Source organism: Elgaria multicarinata, chromosome 14 (assembly GCF_023053635.1).
Source record: "Elgaria multicarinata webbii isolate HBS135686 ecotype San Diego chromosome 14, rElgMul1.1.pri, whole genome shotgun sequence".
Classification (NCBI taxonomy): Eukaryota; Metazoa; Chordata; class Lepidosauria; order Squamata; family Anguidae; genus Elgaria; species Elgaria multicarinata.
Window position 1 is genome coordinate 22,359,496 of NC_086184.1, and position 21,296 is coordinate 22,380,791.

Below are 21,296 nucleotides of genomic sequence, written 5' to 3' on the forward strand. Positions count from 1 at the left end.
TGTGGCAATTAAAAATGGGGTCTCCACATCTGCATGACACCCTGATCACAGTCACTCATTCTCCTTTGAAAGAAGGAGGAACGTGAACATGTGAGAATATTAGAATGTAAGCCTATGCGGCAGGGTCTTGCTATTTACTGTTTTACTCTGTACAGTACCATGTACATTGATGGTGCTATATAAATAAATAAATAAATAAATAAATAAATAATAATAATAATAATATGTCACAAAGCTGTGGAGAGATTTCTCCTAATCATAAAAGAGAATGGAAGAGTTTCTGCTTGCATATTGTAAGCCTATGCAGCAGGGTCTTGCTATTTACTGTTTTACTCTGTACAGCACCATGTACATTGATGGTGCTATATAAATAAATAAATAATAATAATAATAATAATAATAATAATAATAATAATAATATGTCACAAAGCTGTGGAGAGATTTCTCCTAATCATAAAAGAGAATGGAAGAGTTTCTGCTTGCATATTGTAAGCCTATGCGGCAGGGTCTTGCTATTTACTGTTTTACTCTGTACAGCACCATGTACATTGATGGTGCTATATAAATAAATAATAATAATAATAATAATAATAATAATAATAATAATAATAATAATGTCGCTAGGTCATGGCAAATGCATTGATTTGATAGAAATGTGTGAGGCTCAAATACCGATGCAAAGATGCATAGACCTCATTCTGTAATACTCTTTAGACTTTTGTTCCTCCAATTGTGCCCCCGCCATACCTCATAAATTGCTTTTGAAAGTGAGATGACTTTCAAAAGTAGTTTGTGGTACAGCTTTAAGGCTAGCTGTACCAAGGAAAGACAATCACCTTGCATGAGTTGTAAGCTGCCTTGCGTGAGCTTCACCCTGAAAGCAGCCAAGAAATGTTTTAAATAAATGAATAAACGAGTCTTAGCAGCTCTATATTTTATTTTATGACATTTAACCTATTTTTTTTTCTAAGGACCTCAGATCAGATACATAACTCTCACCATTTTATCATCAAAACATCCCTGCAATTTGAGAGGGGCTACACTAAGGAGCTTCATGGCTAGGTAAGGATTTGAACCGGGCCCAGTGAAGTCAGAGGCAAATAGTCTGGTCCAGGACAGGTAGAAGACAACTTCAAAAACAGGAAGTAGGAGTCTGATGAGCCAGAAACAGGCAATATAGTTCCAGACAGGCTGATGGTGGGGTTTCAGTGTTGCAAGAGTGATGGCAGGAAGTCTCACCGAGAAAGTGGTGCAACCAAGTGAGGATTTTCAGTCGAGGAGGAAATTGTATTCCCTTGTCATCGCTCTGCTTCCTGGTTCTCTTCTGCAATAGGGATGAGCAGAATCGCAAAGGGAAGAAAGGGGAAGAAAGCAGTGACCGTATCACCAATTCAGTTTATTGGAACATCGCCTTCTAGTGGACGATTATTAGCGCAACTTCTGCACATGGCATGAAACAGCGACAAATATTGCTATAGCTCAGAAAAGTCAGGTCTTTGGGGTCTTATTTTGTGATGGGGGGAAAAAAGCAGAAGGAGTGGGAGACATGCAGGAGGATCACTGTGTCATCAAAATAACCTGTGAACATCCGTGAATGGCCAGTCACAAGCATGCTATAAAACGCTTATCTGAAAACGCTCAGTGTTAGAGTTGCTATTAGAGTTCTAAATACATAATAGCAGGGGTCAGTCACCCAGGGCGCAGAGCTGATTAACTTTCCTGCAGGCATGCAGAGAGCCCAGGGTGGGGAATGTCAAAGACGTTTGCTTCTTAACCATGCCTTTTTGTATATCAAAGCTCAGTTCGATTCAGCATGTAGCCTTTATACCCATGTAATGTTTGCTTTGCATAGTCCTTCACTGTTTGGACTCAGTCACACTTGTATAGACATGGGTGACTCAGTCCAAGTCATGCAGACAGTTGGATTCCAGAAGGCAGCAGAAGCACAGCAAGGTACAGGAGTTGGTGTGGCTACTTGAGCAAGAAGATTCTCAGTCGGGGGGGGGGGGAACCCTGGACAGTTCTTATATTTGTTCTACAGGGCGGCTATTGGCTCCCACAGACTACCCACAGGGAGGGAGCCATAGCCCCATTGTAGAGTGCATGTTTTGTATGCATAAGGGCCCAGGATCAGTCCCTGACATCTCCATGCAAGGCTGGAAAACCTTATTCTTGGACATCTGGAAAGCCACTCCCAGTATTGTCAACAATAGTGAGCTCGATGGACCAATTGTCTGACTTCCTGTATTCCTACCCAATTGCTCTGGACTGACCAGCTGCAACCCTTCTTCCTGCCTCTAGTACAGTGGCGCTGTTGAGCATCAAAGCCCCGAACTTCAATTACCTCCACCTGCACATCATCCTTGTGGCCCAGAGAGTAAGGTGTCCTGATGCCACATGAAAATACCCAAAGCACTGATTGAAACTTGCAAGCGCTTGAACTAACAGAAATCCAGTTGACATTACTCCAAATTTATGTAGAGCTCCCATATTTTATTCAAGACTTGTACAGGTACCAAACATAATGAAGCACAGTATTCTTTTATTATAAAATGTATAAAATAATTAAATAGTACACTTTATACTTTGCAGGGTGGAGGGAGTTTCTTTTACACCATAATCCATACTTTTTTTATGCAATACTTCTTTGCTGTATTGCTGACACTTACTTGGGAAGCAAGTGATGAAATAAGAAAGGGGGAAGTTACACAGTAATAAATTAATATTTTTACATCAAATAATAAAAAAGACACAATTCTAGGACAAAAGGCATTTACCCAGGGGAAGAAAATAGTGCCTGTTAAGTGTTCAAGAAATGGAGTAATTAGAAGCTGAGATACAGTTCTAATAATAATTTCTTAAGCAATCAGAGAATACTATTCCCACACCCCCATTTAAACTGTTGCAAAGGCAACTGCTAATTTTAAACTGTCCACTGTCTGCCATTAGTGCTGATGTGGATACTTTTAGTTAGGAAATGATACTTTAGGTAGCAGTAAAACTGAACTACATTCAACAAATGAAACCATGGGACTGGGTGGAAAGATTTTTTTAAAATGTCTTTTTTAGCCACTCCCCAGAAAATTATATCAAGATTCAACCCTGCTCTAGCCATATCGGTTTTGGCAAAGAGATAGTTTGGGGTTTTCCTCTCCCCGAGGCTGCAGTTTTAGCATTCAATATATTTTGTCCTGATTTCACTGGATCCTGGATTTACAGAAGTCAACAGCACTACAAAAAAATGGTTAGCTGCAGCACGTATATACCGATAGAGCCCAATCAATTGGAACAGGTGGTTTCATACAAACACACACACACACACACACACACACACACACACACAATTTGCTAGCTAATTTATGTGACTGCCAGATGAGGGTATATTTCTGTATCTGCAGTGGCATCTATTCACCTACTGTTTCCTTCTCTGATTCAAAATGTACAGGATGAAAGGATATAATGGAACCAATTTCAGCATATTTGTGCTTAGCCCAAAAGCCATGCTTAAAACGTTCCTTATAATAACAGGTCTCATAGATTAGCATGACACACTTAATGAGATTAGTCCCTGATCCTATGAATAAACATAGTTGCATATCACTGTCTTCCCTGGGATCTTCAGATAGGACTGCAAGAGACACCTGTCTGAACTGCAGGAGAGTAGGGGTGTGCACGGACCCTCGCTCTCCCCGTGGGCCGATCCAAAAATTTCAGATCGGCCCGCTCCACTCCGCCCATACTCCACTCTTCTTCGCCGCGGAGCTCCGGTTCCGAATCGGAGCTCCGCAGTGGAGGGGAGTGGCGCCAGGTAAGGCCGGGAGAGGAGGGCAGGGGGGTTACTGGGCCCTGCCGCCGTCGCCACCCATGCGGCGGCGACGGCGGCAGAGCCTGGTAAGGGACCAAGGGGGAGGGGGGCCTTACCTGCCTCCATCCGCGGTCCGTCGGCTTCTTCAATTGAGCCTGCGGTTCAACCACTGCAGATGGAGGCAGGTAAGGGAGAGGAGGGCGGGGAGGTTACCGGACCCTGCCGCCATCACCGCCCGTGTGGTGACGGCGGCAGAGTCTGTTAAGGGACCAAGGGGGAGAGGGGCCTAGACTTCCTGGTTGAACCGTGGGCTCAATTGAAGAAGCCAACGGACTGCGGATGGACGCAGGTAAGGGAGAGAGGGGTTACCGGGCCCTGCCGCTGTCGCCGCATGGGCGACAGCGACAGCGGCAGGGCCCGGTAAACCCCACTTACCTTTCCGGCGGAGCTCCAGATTGAGGCGAAGGATCCGCCTTCACCTCGATCCTCTTCGCCACGCTCCGCCGGCCCCCCAATCCTCTTCGCCTCCGCCTTAAGGGCAGGCGAAGCCCCCCACTCCGCTTCTAATTCACCGGTCCGATTAGAAGCCGAGCACATCCCTACTGGAGAGCCTTTGCCAATCCATGTGGACAATACTGAGCTAAATGAGCCAGTGGTCTGACTCCATTCCAAAGTTCCACTGGCATTGGATTAGAAGCTAAAAACAGCAATGCAACCGCTGAGGGATCCTGTATCCACTGGGGCAAACATATCTTTTTGTACTATATATGAATTCTGTTGCAAGGCCTATTATGTTCTCTCTCAGATGCATAGGATTGCACTAAAGGGGTCCAAGATCGTCCTCTGATGCCACCACAGATACAGCCCTAGTATCTTCCTCGACCACTGCACCATGCAACTTCCGTATGTAACTCAACAACACCCAGGCCTTAGCTATACCTAAGGTTTAACCCAGGATCGTCCTGGGGTCGTCCCTGCCTGCTCCCGGGATCCTCCATGTGTCATTTACATGAACAGGGATGACCCCTGGACGATCCTGGGATAAACCTTAGGTCCAGCTAAGGCCTCAGTCTGGTAGGATCTGTAGCTTCAGCCTACACTGGAGTGTTGGTGCTTGCTTCAGGACTACCACAAACAGCATCGATCATAACCTTGGGTACAAAGAGCTCATTGCATCAGGAGAAGCCATATATGAGCATACAGAGGTGAGGGCCAAATTTCCTCTATTTGTAGCCCCTTTCAAATTGACTACAAAGGATCAGCAGACTTTCCAGAGTGGCTTGTTAGGCAGGTGAATGAAAGAGGGATGGATGGCAGGAAATTGGCCACTCCATCTGCATAAGCAGAAGCACCTTCTGCTTGCAAAGTGGAATCATGGGATCCAGATGATTGTATTGCACTGGAGCAACAATTGATGAACTCAACCATATGGTTCATGCTTTCAAATACTGAGATAATTTAAAAGTAATCATAGTACTTCAGAATCAAGTTTGCATTCATTATTATCAGTCTGGCTACTTCCATTAACTGATTCATAGGTTTCATGCAAGTTCTACTTTTTGGGGAACAGTTAAGTTTTGTATGTGTGTGTGGGAAGACACCCTAATTTCCACAAGCAACACCCACGTTTTGCAAGAACCGTGAGTTTTCAAAAGCAAACTCAGTGTTAACAAATGCAGTATGTTCATGGTATTTTGGAATACAGGCAATACCTGATTTCAGTACTAGTGGTAATGAGGCATAACAGCAAATGTGTGATTTTCATGATTTAGCTGAAATACGAAATCCTAGTTTTCTCCTATTACACAACAATGCTATAAAGATAAGTCCCATGGTGTTCTGCTGGATGGGCATCTCAAGGAGAGGCGGCATCGGCGTCTCAACTGCTTAGTAAACCATGTCTGAGTCACTATGGAAAGGGAATAAAATAAAATTACAAGTCCTATGTGATATAACCCTTGCTTCCCCAGCAACAAGTGAAATAGAAAGTCGCCTTCTATCTTGGTAGTGCAGCATACATGCTTCCTGTGTCTCTGTTATGTATGGCAACACATACGCCATTTCTACGCCTGCCTTTTTCTCCAGGATCATCCCGGGATCATCCTGTACATCCAAATGACACACAGAGGATCTCAGGAACAGGCAGAGACAATCCTTCCATGTTTCTGAGATAATCCTTAGGTGTAGAAAGGGCCATAGTCTCAAGAGCATTTTCTTGTTGTTTCAAACATCACAACAGCCAACATATCTCTTCATAGTACTGTCATACTGCAGGGTCCATGAATACCAATGAGCAAAGCCAGAGCACCATGCCACATGTGACCAGCTTTTCACACACACACACACACACACACACACTTTCAACAGTGGCTGCTGGAAAGGACAATATGAAAGAAGGCTAAACACCTGCTAGTGTTCAATAATACCCTGTGTGTTTCGTAAATATCCAGTTCTTGTATATTCGTTGTTCGTCCAAAGTTGTACCTAACAAATATTGCTCTATAATACCCAAGTCTCTTCCATTGGCAGTTTATGAGATGTTTCGTTCTGGAAGGCCCTACAGGAAAGTTCGCCACCAACCGAAAGGGAGACTCGTGCCGTCGAAGTGTTGGAAACGAAATGCTTTGCATCAGTTCTTCCATGTACACGATTTGCAGCACTGCTTGCCATAAAACTTGTGATTACACACACCGTGCTGGGGAACCAGATGGCACCAAGTGAAGAAGTCCACACAAGAAGGATCATCTGTAGTGGCAAATTCCAGACAAGTATATTTACTTTACGACACAATATTGAAGCTCAGAGATACATGGACTGGCTGATGAGAAGCACATTTACTTGCTCCCATGAGTGGTCTGCTCAGCTGAGTCTCAATAACACTGATTGAGAGGACTGCTGTGCAGCTTCGGAGAGTATGCAGTACCACTGAAATGCCTAGATCTTGGATGCTGATTCATACACTAGGAATGTCCATTACCAGGAAATTTGGCTCTTCCTGGGTTCACTAGATTTCTGCAACCTGGCTTGCATTATGGGTTCTTCCTGAAATCCAAGAACTTGTAATGGTTTTTTTAAAAAAAAAATTGCATGGACAGTTGCACAAATTACAGCTAAAATGTGCATTGATGTCTATTTGTGCATTTTTAAAAGAAAAATAATTACAGAAGATACACTAGCTGGCCTGATTTGCTGAAGAACAAGTCAGGCCAGCTAGTGGAAGATGAGCTGCAGCCCAGGGGCTGAGCCAATGAAAGCTCAAAGAAATCCACCCCATCACCGAATTCCTCCAACATCTGCTAGCCTATTCTTCAAATGGTACACAACTTATGCAGACGGAAACCTTCACAAATCTAGGAATAATGTCCTGAATTTCATTTATTTTTGTACATTATCTTTCTAATGTAGTTATCATTGGGGTTTAAAATATTCACATGGCCAAATGATTCCACAGTTTGGTTGGGACTGATTTATATTTTACAGTTTGTTCTTAAAGCAAACAGTAATGAATCATGTAGATGTTCTATAAATACTATATTACATATAGGAGCATAAAAGCATGGAAGTGAAGCTGGGAAAGATTTATGGTCAGGCCAAGCTATTGGAACAGTTTGCTCTCAGACCTACTGGGGTAATTCATAGTAAAGGAAATGGGCTTGGACTTAAATATTTGTTTATTCACACTTACACAGATTGCCATTCCCTAGTGCTTTCAGATCAAAAGCTTAAAATTGATTGCACAGAAGAAAAGACCCTCATTTAAAGTGGAGAGGAGAAGGAGGATTATGTATGCCGCCTTGGGTTCCTTGCAGGAAAAAATGGCAGGATATAAATACAATAATACATAAATAAAATAAATAAAATTTGTAAAACTCACATCTTGACACAATGCATAGATTCCCAGCTTTTGGCGCAAAGCTGCAAAAGGTCTCCCATGTCTTTAATGGTTCATTAGCAGAAGGAAGCCTGGCTGTTACAGTTTCCCCGTGCCAGCTGTGTACAGCCCCCCTGACTCCGATTTGACTCAGCCCCAATTCAACCCTAATTCAACTTGGGGTGCTTCAAGGCTGGGCTGTTTCGCTTCAGAACCGAAGATGAAGTGAGGTTCTTCCCCTCCCCCAAAGTGGGTCAGCAGGAAAGCCAGGTACAAGGCCAACCAGGAGTCCATTGGACCCATAGTTTGCAGCCATATGAAAATGAGAGAACCTCCATCCTACCTTTAAATTATGGTTCTAATGGAAAAAGGAAGATAACAAAGGTAAGCCTTGTGGGTGGCAGCTCTGGGTTCTGGGAGGTGAGCAGGGAGGGAAGGGAGAGGACGGGGGAAGGAGGAGAGTCCAATAGACTCCCACACTAGAGGCCTTCAAGAGGCAGCTGGACAACCATCTGTCAGGGATGCTTTAGGGTGGATTCCTGCATTGAGCAGGGGGTTGGACTCGATGGCCTTGTAGGCCCCTTCCAACTCTGCTATTCTATGATTCTATGATTCTATGGTCAGCCTTCTGCTGGCTTTCCTGCACAGGCAGGCAGGCAGGAGGTGTGGCCCACCACTGCCCTGAATCAGCCTGAGGCACTTCAGAACCAATCCGTGTCACCTCGGGGTGCCTCGGGCCGACCCGGTACTGCCTTGTATTCAGCCGGAGGCGATGCACAGCCTCAACTCGCCTCGCCTTAGAATCGGGGGTTTGGTGGTGCAGAGCCCTAGAAATGTTCTGAATTTGTCCTAGCCACAGTTCTGTACAGGAGTACCACATATGACTGGGTGTTGAAGACTCAGACAATTCTCATGGCCTCAGAGTGTGTCTATCTAGTTGCATTGACAATATTAGATGTGAAACTTGTTCTTATATTTCTGGGTCAGCCACAGTACGCATGGCTTTCCTTTAAGTAATATTTACTTTTCCCTTCCAAGGGAACCGAACTGGCTTATAAGCCATGAGTTACAGTACCTAGCAGAGTGATGGAAATGAGGAAAAACTGAGCAGAGGAGCAGACCTAGCTTGTCTAGGGAAGCATGTTAACTCTCCCTGAAAGGCTCATTTCTTTCCCGTGATTTCTCCCCAATGACTTGCCGGGCTGGAACTATGTGGTGGGTAATTGAGAGTGATTGGCTTCCATACAGTTCCAGCACAGCTGGCTGTGTTCACTGGTGGAGACAGAGACTTAGAGCACGGTGAAGAGATAATTGATCTCCAGAGCCCAAAGACCTCGTTTCAATAAAGTCAAAAGGACTTCTACAGCTGCAGGAGGGGGGCAGGGAGACAAGGCTGAAGCAAAATGAATAACAGGCACTGGATAAGAAATCCAGTTAGAGGAAGAAGAGTGGAAAAATTGCTGTATTGGGACAGAAAGTGGATATTTCTTTCCACTGGACAAAAATAAAGATGGGTCAAACCAGCCCCAAGAATTCCTTGGAAGAACTCAGTCTGGAGAGTCAAGAGGCAATTGCCATGGGAGGTGGTACTTTGGATGGAATTTGGATGGGTTTCTGTGTTTTTAAGTTCAAAGCAATGGTTTAGAATGAACAAGGAGACCATGATTTCAGGCTGGGGGCCTGTTCGATCATTCCTTCTGTCCAGCTAAGGCTCAGCAGATTCAGATAACTTAGAATTAGGCTTTGTCATTCTGCCCAGCACCCCAAACATATGGCCACATGCATGTTTTGCCTTCATTTGCCCACTGCTCAGATAGAATTGCCTGGCTTGAGAATTTGACCATTCTATTATGTATTATAGCTTTTATGTATCAGCTGTAAGAAACAAGGGAATTTACTTCCTACACATTTACTTTTAAAATGGACTATTTTACCTTTTTTCTCAGGAGCGAGACAGAAGTTAGTATTGCAGGCTCTTGACATTGCAGGCTTCTGATGAGACAGGCAGCCTGCAGCTGGCTGACCCTGACGAAGACATTGCACGGTCCGTGTTTGCACTCCTCCACCACATGTCACTGTGCACTGTAAGTGGGGGGAAATAAGAAGGGACATTCCTATAACCATTCATACCTCCTGTTTCCATGTACACTTTATAAGACCTTCTCCCATGTGGAGATCTCTCAATGGAGATGACCTTGATGCACAAACATAAATGGTGACGACGTGTAGAGTCACTTCAGGGATTCTTCCTGACTCTAAACCTTAGAGAGGTCTGCACATTTCATTGTCTATATATTTCTAGTGTGTTGTGGCAGCTTATATGGCTTGTAGCCATAGAGTGGATCTCCACAGACAATTGTTTAGTGGTTAAAAACAGAACCATGTGCAAAGAACTAAACTTTGTATTCCCTCTGGGTTCTACAAACTGTCAATGGTGCAACCATAAAGCTGCTTCAAATGATCCTTTGCCTCTAAATTTCAACTTGTGAGGAACACGTGATATTGTTCTCCTACAGTATCTTGCTAGCAGGCATCCCAGAGGCCTCTGGTTAACCACTGAAGGCACAGAATGCTAGACTAGGAAAGCCTTTAGTCTGATCTATCATGACTCTTCTTATCCCCTACAGTGAGATTAAGCCTGTGTCCCTCAACACATGTCCATCAATACATGTGACCAGAGACATATGTGTGAATACCAGGTAGCCCAATTTCAATGATTCTCCCTCACCACGACAAATAAAAGAGCACTCATTTGTGAGTGTGTGAACCCATCCTTATTAGCAGTAGATCCTATTGTATTTAGAGATGGAATTAGGATTTCATTTTTTTGCTCCCCAAACATGCCCAGTTCAAAGCTCTGAACACAAGTGTGAGGACACGTCTGCTGAAAATATTTGCAAACTGTTCAATAACTGCGTGACGTCATCTCCTTCCTGATTCCTAGTTCGATTTGCACAAATTTCCTAATTTGTGAAAATTTTCTCAGAGTTTGAATCACTCTCACTGTAGTTTATGGAACAAATTTGCACGGAGTAGAGAGATTTGTACAAATTGGGGGATCATCGAATAGTAGAGTTGGAAGGGGCCTAAAAGGCCATCGAGTCCAACCCCTGCTGAATAGGCTCGCCTGGCACCAACGCTGCTATCTTTCCGGCGCCAGGTTAAGACTTTCCTCTTTGCCCAGGCATATGGCGGCACATCTTAATCACCCACATGTTTAGTTTTTAATGCTTTATGTGTGTATGTTCTGTGTTTTAGAGTTTAAAATTTTGTATACTTGTTTTTATCTCAATTTTAGAATTTCTGTAAACCGCCCAGAGAGCCCTGGCTATGGGAGCGGTATATAAGTGTAATAAATAAATAAATAAATAAATAAATAAATAAATAAATGCAGGAATCCACCCTACAGCATACTTGACAGATGGTTGTCCAGCTGCCTCTTGAATACCTCTAGTGTGGGAGAGCCCACAACCTCCCTAGGTATTTGAAGAGTGCTATCATGTCTCCCCTCCATCTTCTCTTCTCCAGGCTAAACATGCCCAGTTCTTTCAGTCTCTCTTCATAGGGCTTTGTTTCCAGACCTCTGATCATCCTGGTTGCCCTCTTCTGAACACGCTCCAGCTTGTCTGCGTCCTTCTTGAATTGTGGAGCCCAGAACTGGACACAATACTCTAGATGAGGCCTAACCAGGGCCGAATAGAGAGGAACCAGTACCTCACGTGATTTGGAAGCTATACTTTCATTAAAGCAGCCCAAAATAGCATTGGCCTTTCTTGCAGACATATCACACTGTTGGCTCATATTCAGCTTGTGATATACAACAATTCCAAGATCCTTCTCATTTGTAGTATTGCTGAGCCAAGTATCCCCTATCTTGTAACTGTGCATTTGGTTTCTATTTCCTAATCTCTCATTTGATCACTGCTCAATTTGCAGAGGTTTTCCATTTGTGCTGAGCCAGCACTGATCACAAGTGAAAATGGGAATTGGGCATGAGATGAACAGCAAGGTGATGTTCAGAGAATCTTGGGGATCTTTAATACTGCTTGTTCCTCCATCAATAATCGTACTTGATTTCCAAATAAGCACAGGATGGGGATAGGAGTCAAGTTTGCTCCATTGGTAATCTCATTGAAGTGCAAACTTGCTGTTTCAATATTCTATAGTTCCTACCATTGTAGATAACAATGAAGTCAAGGTTTTCAACTGAAAATATGAAGCTACCTTATATTGAGTCAGCACTTTCCTGGCCCTGCTCCTTTAGATCCTTGAATTGGAATAGAATGAGACATCTGTCATGTGCTCTGCCATTCAGAAGTTCTAATCTGCAATCACTCACAGCCAGATCTTGAAGTCTGCCAACCCACAATATGCTGAGCACATATTTTAAGTGCTGAGCACATATTTTAAGTGCCACTTAAAAATGTGGTTTGTTTATTTATTTATGGGAATTTATTATTCCCTAGGGCAGCTAGGAAGTTTTTTTGTCTCCTATTATAGGCAGGGAAATCGAGTTATTACAAGTGGTAGGAACTCCCTGATTTCATTTTCAAAGAACCCCTGAAGCACTAATGAATACATGAAACTTTCTATGAACATCATGACCCCAAGACAAATGGGATCATGAAAATTAAGCATCCAACCATGCATAGATGTACTATTGAATAGGGGTGTGCACGGACCCCCCGCTCTGCCCCGCGGGCCGATCTGAAAATTGTTGTCTACCATGAAGATGCTTATGTATGAGCAGCTTCTTGTGTGTAAGCTTCCATGACCCCACTCCCCAATAATCATGTGAGCTCCTTTCATGCAAGTAATTGATGAAGGGGGGCATATCTTCACATGAACTAGAGCATACTATGGCAGTGGGAGAACATGAGTGCTAGGACAGAAGAGCGGAAGTCTCCAAAATGGCTGTTGTAAATTTCTACATGACCCCCCCTTCCCTTACCTGTTGCCAAGGTGAAGAATACCACCCTGAAACCCTGTTGTACAAAGGGTGCAGGGGACATGTGCCTCTGTTGCACCCGTCTTCCAGTTCGATATTCGGCTTCTTAAGATTCCGACAACGTCGCTGTGGGAACGTGATCAATTTGCCACTGACACTCTTCTCGCTGCACTGCATTTCTCGCCGCTTGACACCTGGGCCACAGGTGGCAGAGCACTGTGGACAGCAAGGAATACAAAGCACATTCATTTAGAAGGTATTGGATAACTGACCTCCAGATGGAAGTTTAGAAGCAGGCAGGGGGTGGAGGTCAAAGAACATAGGAAACTGACATAACTGGTACATCAAGACCAAAATTGTCTATGCTGACTGTCAGAAGCTCTCCAGGATCCACTGTACATAGGAGAAAAAAATGGTGTCTATAACATTGCGGAATGGAGCCTTAACAAGATCAAATTTAGCTTGCAAACAAGCTAAATTTGACCTTTGGGGGCACTCTATAGTGCTTCAGATGCCATTTTGTCCACATATATATTGGGGTGCAGGGAGCAGGGGACACAGTGGGGAGCAGCAGGGACTGCATGCAGTTGCAGGCCCCATGATGCCCCATGATGCCCATTCCAAAAGCTGATCGTTTTTGGTGCTTGTAGAGGTCTCCTACCTATCACTAAAAATCCAACGGCACAGTGCAGCAATTCCATCCTTTTTCCATTGTAAAGAAAAAGTTGGAAGAAGCTATGGGAAAACATGAGAGAGCTGCATAGGAAGACAATGAAATCTGGACCCCAGTAAAATTCCATGAATGAGGCAGGGAGATGGTGTGATAAAAGCCTCATCAGGAAGCACCCTTTATCTGGCAAAGCTATGGACTGAACATGGGATCGTCTGCATTCTTTTGCTCCATATTGGAGCCCCTGCTTTCGACATTTTGGGGTGGAAGATCCGTGTTATATATGCAGAGACCTGCTGCCATCATGCTAGATTTTGTCATTACTTCTAAGGTGATGAAGTGATCCTTAGCGATGCAATCCTTGAGAAACAGGAAAGGATTCACCGGGGTTTTCCTATCATCCCCCTCACATGACCCTGACGTGAGCTGAGCCTACAACAACTGCTTCAGCACAGCTCCAGACAAGAAAACAAAGTCCTCTTCCCTAAGGCTCGACCAAAAAGGAGGACAACATGTCAAAATGATTAAACGGCTTGGGGCCAGGCTATCTGAAGAAACGCCTCCTCCCGTATGTACCCGCCCGGACCCTAAGGTCATCTTCAGGGGTCCATGTCCACGAGCCCCTGCCAAAGGAAGTGGGGCAGGTGGCTACCAGGAGGAGGGCCTTCTCTGCTGTGGCACCCTGGCTGTGGAATGAGCTCCCTAAGGAGGTTCGCTTGGCACCTACATTATATGCTTTTAGACGCCAGGTGAAGACCTTTTTATTCTCCCAGCATTTTAACAGTCTATAAAATTGTTTAACTTGGTGTTTTAAATTTGTAATTTTGCATCGCTGCTGTTTTTATCTGGTTGAGCTTTTATATTGTATTTTATATTATGGTTTTATACTGTTGTTTTATACTTTGAATGTTTTTAATTTTTGTGAACCGCCCAGAGAGCTCTGGCTATTGGGTGGTATAGAAATGTAATTAATTAATGACATGTTATTACAACATGTTTTTTATTACCAGGAAATCATGTCACTCCTTTGAAGTTACCCAGAGGACCTTCTCTTCTGCTGCTCCCAGAGCGTGGAATGGCCTGCCAGAGGAGACTCGTCAACTTAACAGTCTACTAACATTCAAGAAAGCTATAAAGACTGATCTCTTCCGGCAGGCCTATCCAGTGGAATTTTAAGATGTTTTTAGGAAGTTTTTTAGGATGTTTTTAACAATGTATATTATGTTTTAATTGAATATTATGTATTTTATTGTTTATTGTTGTTCCCCGCCTCGATCAAAATGGAGAGGCGGCAATAAATAAATTATTATTATTATTATTATTATTATTATTATTATTATTATTATTATTATTATTAAATGATTTGATGTCTAAATCCTAGCCTATTAGTATCTGAACCCACTGTAAAGCATGCTTGTAATTTTACCTCACTCCAAGCAGATATCACCCATTGGAGTCGATCGTTTTTAGGGCATCTGCCCAACACACATGTCTGTTGCACTTCTGGCTTCCTTTCACTGTTGCACCTATTCTCTGGCAAAATTTTCAAAGTGGGCAGTCCTACGCTGCGGCAGAAAACATCACGTTTGGCAACACCTCTTCCACAAGTTTTGGAACACTTCATGGGAGTGGGGGAAAAGATACAGGTTAGAGACTTCAAGTTAGTGCTACGATGTCACAGAAGAACAATGACAGAATTTTATTTATTTAAAACATTTCTTGGCTGCCTTTCAGGGGAGATGCGTCAGCCCCATCCTGGGTCATTTATCTTACCCCTTTCCTAGGGCGACCATATGAAAAGGAGGACTGGGCTCCTGTATCTTTAACAGTTGTTAGAAAAGGGAATTTCAGCAGGTGCCATTTGTATGTATGCATGCAGCACCTGGTGAATTTCCCTCTTCATCACAACAGTTAAAGCTGCAGGAGACTTGCCCTCTTTTGTATCTGGTTACTCTAGTATAGCTGGTGAATGAAATTGCAGCTGGCTATTCAGGATTATTCTCTCAAAGTAGGTGAATACTCCTAATTTTTAAACCAGACTAACAGTGCAATGGACAGCGTTCTGGAAAAAATAGACACTTTCATTTTCCAAAATGCTCATTATGCAAAGAAGAAACTTCCTTTTTCCCCTTGCCTGCTTTTACACCTCCAGTGTGCTTTTCAAAATAAACAATTTTGTGTCAGCATTAAATGATTTTGTGTCTACCATTACAAAATAGTAAGTATTTCACTTCAGTATGCAAGCTGTCAGAAATTCTATATCTTTCTGAAACCTCTGTGTGTGTGTGTGTTGGAATTCTCCTGAGGCCTTGGTGGTACCAACTATAATTCTTAGTGTAGTTTTAATGGTACCATGATATTAAGTTTCTTAGAATGATACATTATTAAAAGAAGAAAACATCCATCATTATTTTTTGTGTCGCTGATAACAATCTCACACTGAATGTCTGCTTTGAGAAGAAAATGAATTTGTGTGTATTGATGAGATAACTAATAATCCTGTTCTTTCCTTATTTGCTCCTGCATCCCTTTTCCTTCTTCTACTACTGAAGGTTTAAGGCAGTAATCCAATGCACTGTTAGCTCCTTTCAGGAGTGCCTTTCTATACATCCATTGAATATGTGGATGGGGCTATGTATAATGGTCCCATCCTCAATATCAATGTGCCCTCTGGGTCTGGACAGCTCTACATTCAAATCTTCAACTGGATGCATGGAGGTCATGGGGCAGCATCAACAGGAAAGTTGATTTTAGGTGCATTGTCAGCAGGCATGGCCCCCTCCCCACCCTATGTGCAGGGGCACTTCTAAATAGGCACACTTAAACTCATCGAAATCAGTAGCTTCATTATTAAACTGTAACAGAACACACTGCAGGTGCACTTCAGATGCGTCGGAATACAACTCCTATCATCCCCAGCCAGTGGAGTCAAAGGTTAAATCCATCAGGGATCATCTTATGTTCTTATCTGTAATAATACAGAGTAAGATAATGTCAGCTCTTTCTGTTAATTACCTGAGACCATGGGCCAGGACTCCATTCCGGTGGGCAGTCTTGGTTATTACATGTTTGTATTTGTGCTGGAGTGGTCACTGGGCAGAGTGCATGGGCCACAATGTCCTCCTTCTGAAAACCCTTTTTCTGGACACACTGGATCTGACGGCTTTGCTGTCCTCCACCACAGGACTGGCTGCAAACACTCCATTCACCTGCTGACCAGCTTCAAGAAAGAATGTACATGTTGACTACAGTCATCTAAGGAGCAAACAATGAATTCCAAAGAGGTGAAGACCTTTTTATTTTCAGCTGAAGACCTTTTTATTTTCTCAGTATTTTAACACTTAATTTTAACTTAAATTTAAATTTTACAGTTCTAACTTTGTATTTTAATCTTATATCAATTTTGCTATGTGGTTTTATCCTGGTTGTGCTTTTTATACTGTAATTTGTATTTGTGTTTTTAACCTGTTGGTTGTTTTATTATGGTTTTAATTTTTGTGAACCACCCAGAGACCTTCAGCTATTGGGCGGTATAAAAATGTAATAAATAAATAAATAAATAGTCTACAGCTCAGTTATGGTTATAGTCAGTGAAATTTCCCATCAAGAAACCATAAAGTAACAGCGGCCCTCTACATATAACTTTGTTTGAAGTACATACTCTGTTCTAGTTGCTACAATCAAAAAAGATGTTAACATAAAAGACTGAGAGAAAAGCCATCAGAACAGGAAAGGCAGAAAGAAATATCCATTGAGCCGGAGGCCCAACTGTAATAATCTAACCACTCATAGTTGTGCCCCTGAGGAAGGTTTATACCAGCTTTCTCCAATCTGGTGGCCTACAGATATTTAGGACTTCAACTCCCATCAGACCCAGCCAATTCTGCTAAAGGGAAAGATTAATTGGAGGTATAGTCCAAAACACCTGGAAGGCATTAGGATAGGGAAAGCTGTTTCATTCAAAACGTGTTAAGTATTTAATGTTTCTGATTAAAAGTGTTATATATCCCTATACTTTGAGGTTCATCTTTTTATTTATTTATATTAGTTCCCACAACATGTACAAACATGTCCACATGTTCCTTCTTCCCCCTCATTTGCTCTGTATTGTGTAAATTATTATTTTTTGTAAGGCTTCGGTGCAGCTCATGGCTCTGTGAATTAATTGCAGGGCTTGGATAGAGCTCTAAGCTATGTGCATTCATTGTTAAGGCTCTAAACTCTGTAAATTTAATTGAAAAGACTGCTTTCCTGTGTAGCTGTGGGGATATCTCCCACCCCACTCCCATGCTCTGTTTTTTTTTGTTTTTTAGCAATGATCTTACAGTCCATGTGTTTCAGTTTCCCATTTATGTGCTATGGACTGCTGGATGCTGTGAATTCAAAAGACTAGGTGGTTCTTCTTTGATTACCCCTTGGTTCCTTTGGAGACTTTTGGTGACTCCACCTCTAACCGATCAGTCCCAGTGGTCACCAACCGCCATCGTTAGAGTGTTCTTCAGTGCGTTTCCCAAATCTGAGTCTCCCCAGTTCTAAATATAACACCACAATGTCTCTCAGCAACCTTGACTCATCTTTCAAATAAAGGAAGAAATAAATAGCTTGCTAAATTCAGCAACCCTGTTATTAGAGTATGGAAATTTTGGAAGCTGCTCATTGGCAGATGATTAAAAAAAATCCATCTTCACAAGAAAGGACAGTGAATTAATCAACTGACCACTGGCAGACAAAAGTGCCCTCAGGGCATGCCAAAGACTTCAGAGCTTTGACAGAATGCTCCTCACATCAAGAAAATGTGATAGCTGACATCTGAATTACAAATGGTATATAAAGTGCATCCACCTGCTTATGCACTGTTAATTCTTCATGAGAAGTTATTTATTGGCCACATAAACTCTCTGAAATGTTACTTGCACATTGAAGAGAGCCAGTGTGGTGTAGTGGCTAAAGTGTCGGACTGGGAGTTGGGAGATCCGGGTTCTAGTCCCCACTCAGCCATGGAAACTCTCTGGGTGACTTTGGGCCAGTCACAGACTCTCAGCCCAACCCACCTCACAGGGTTGTTGTTGTGAGGATAAAATGGAGAGGAGGAGGATTATGTATGTCGCCTTGGGTTTCTTGGAGGAAAAAAAGGCGGGATATAAATGCAATAATAATAATAAGGAAGAGGTTTGTTACTTGGGTACTTAAGCACAGCATTCTCAAAAAGCAGATATATACAAGATCTTCCTTGAAAAAAATATTTGCATGAAGTGTCCCCCTTTTCACATATAAGTTAACTAGAGTTATTGCCAAAATTTCGCCTCAGGGTTTACTCCTACTGAAACGTCTGAAAGACTTCAAGGAAGCTAAGGGAGTTTCAATGCAAACAGTGAAATGTCAATGCAGTCTGTGAATTTTTTCCACACATATCCCTTAGGCTTCCACAGATTTTGCCTAGTGAAGTGAAACATTATTTTGGAAGTTCTTCCTCTGATAAAACATTTGAGGATTTTCATGGGAAGTCAAAAGAGGGCTAGTGAAATTTCTCAGCTGTGTGGGTGTGAGTGTGTTGGTGATCTCACAACCCTACTCACAACAGCTGTTTGCTTCTCAGATGACATTATACTATTTCAGCATATTTGTACATTTGAATCCATTGTAATACCAGCAGTGTAAGGGCCAAAAAGCATCGATGATGCATAGGGTGACCATATGAAAAGGAGGACAGGGCTTCTGTATCTTTAACAGTAATGTAGAAAAGGGAATTTCAGCAGGTGTCAATTGAAGAGGGTGAAATTTCCTCTTCATCACAACAGTTAAAGCTGCAGAAGCCCTGCTCTCTTTTGTATCTGGCCACTCTACTATAGCTAGTGTAGCTTTAACTGTTGTGATGAAGAGGGAATTCCACCCTCTTCAATTGACACCTGCTGAAATTCCCTTTCCTACATTACTGTTAAAGATACAGGAGTGCTGTCCTCCTTTTCATATGGTCACCCTAATGATGCACAGATAATTTTTGCTGAACAAATAGCAGGCACCATGGGGCTCAAGCTAGTTTTGGACCCTGGCCTGGAGGGGGGTAAACTCTGTACAACCAACTGCAGAACCCAGTTAGTATTGCCTGCCATGCCTATTATTCACAATGGAAGGAAAGCTCCCATATGCACCAATGGGAGCTTTCCTTCCATTGTAGGGTGGCCATATGAAAAGGAGGACCGGGCTCCTGTATCTTTAACAGTTATATAGAAAAGTGAATTCCAGCACATGCCATTTGTATGCATGCAGCACCTGGGCAGGATCTACACGACTGCTTATAATGGTCTATCAATGTTATGACAACTGTTCAGGCCCCAGACACATTACATATACCGTTTTCATACCATTTAAAAAGTGTTATATCCTGCTTGGTGTAGATCCCTTAAAGCTGCAGGAGCTCTGCCCTCTTGGCCAGATACAAAAGTGGGAAGGGCTCTTGCAGTTTTAACTGTTGCCATGAAGAGGGAATTTCACCAGGTGCTGCATGCATATAAATGATACCTGCTGAAATTCCCTCTTCATCACAACTGTTAGATACAGGAGCCCTGTCCTCTTTTTCATATGGTCACCCTAACCATTGCAAATATGAGGCACTAAGACACCCTGATTCTGATAAGGGCCGCAAGTGGGAGCAATCTGGCAGCAGTGCCATGTTGTCAATCCAGTCCTCACCACCACCACCCCGCTGACTATTTGTTAAATAACAATAACTACGGAGCAACAAATTAGCCTCAATCTTGAAACTGGGGAAACTTGAGTCCCCTTCGTACATTACTCACACGAAGTAGCTGTCCCTATCCTCAGGCAGAGTGAGGTGGGTTGTATCAGATAGGGGTGTGCACAGACCCCCCGCTCTGCGCCGCTCCGCCCATACTCCGCTCCTCTTCGCTGCAGAGCTCCGGCTCCGAATCAGAGCTCCACAGTGGAGGGGAGTGGTGCCACGTAAGGCCGGGAGAGGAGGGCAGGAGACGGCGGCAGAGCCTGGTAAGGGACCAAGGGGGAGGGGGGCCTTACCTGCCTCCGTCCGCAGTCCGTCGGCTTCTTCAATTGAGCCCGCGGTTCAACCAGGAAGTCTGGGCCGCAAGTGCGGCATAGACTTCCTGGTTGAACCGCAGGCTCAATTGAAGAAGCTGACGGACCGCAGATGGACGCAGGTAAGGGAGAGGAGGGGGGGTTACCGGGCCCTGCCGCTGTCGCCGCATGAGCAACAGCGACAGCGGCAGGGCCCGGTAAACCCCACTTACCTTTCCGGCGGAGCTCCGGATCGAGGCGAAGGATCCGCCTTCACCTCGATTCTCTTCGCCACGCTCCACCAGCCCCCCAATCCTCTTCGCCTCCGCCTTAAGGGCAGGCGAAGCCCCCCACTCCGCTTCTAATTCGCCGGTCCGATTAGAAGCGGAGCACATCCCTAGTATCAGACAGTTGATTTTGGAGAATGAAAGTTTAGCACATTGTCATTAGTTATATAATTTCCAGAGGGGTGAACATATTGCAGCAAAACATGAGTCCCCAAATGCTTGTCATGCCATCACAAAATTGACTTAGGGCATTTCTACACCTAAGGGTGCAGATGGAGGGAGGGGGAGGATCACAGACTTAACTGCTTCTGTAATTTCCCCCCACCAGCATCTTGACAGCTGCACAACATCACAGAAGGGAAGAGGGACATTGCAGCTGCCTTTTCTCCCCCCCCCCCCCAGGAATGGAGACAGAGCGCAATTGTGCTCCAGCGCATGTAAGGTTTTTTTTTTTAAAAAAAACACCTTGCAACTGCTCTGCACCCCCACCCCCAATGGGCACAGACTGCCCCCATGCAGCTCTGTGCCCATTTCCAGAACCCTGCTAATCACAGGGAAGAATGAATGACCCAGGAGCAGTGGCCCCACTGCCCGCACTCCTTGGGATGGTCCCAGGACTGGAGAAGTATTGGGAAATCTGCAGTCCCAGATATCCCAGGGAAAGGAACTGATCATCCCAGGTTGCC

The 21,296-nt window shown here is 43.6% G+C and overlaps 1 protein-coding gene across 1 annotated transcript in view; it reads right to left on the reverse strand.

Moving 5' to 3' along the window:
- Positions 1-5,992: 5,992 nt before the first annotated feature.
- ADAMTS18 (ADAM metallopeptidase with thrombospondin type 1 motif 18) overlaps positions 5,993-21,296 on the reverse strand; it is a 144,957-nt gene continuing 129,653 nt past the window's right edge. The window contains exons 21-25 of the mRNA XM_063141445.1: positions 16,310-16,514; positions 14,721-14,912; positions 12,628-12,840; positions 9,611-9,758; positions 5,993-6,550 (exon numbers count right to left, since the gene is read on the reverse strand). Coding sequence (XP_062997515.1) covers positions 6,435-6,550; positions 9,611-9,758; positions 12,628-12,840; positions 14,721-14,912; positions 16,310-16,514 — 874 coding nt within the window. The 3' untranslated portion in view covers positions 5,993-6,434. The remainder of the gene's footprint in view (positions 6,551-9,610; positions 9,759-12,627; positions 12,841-14,720; positions 14,913-16,309; positions 16,515-21,296) is intronic.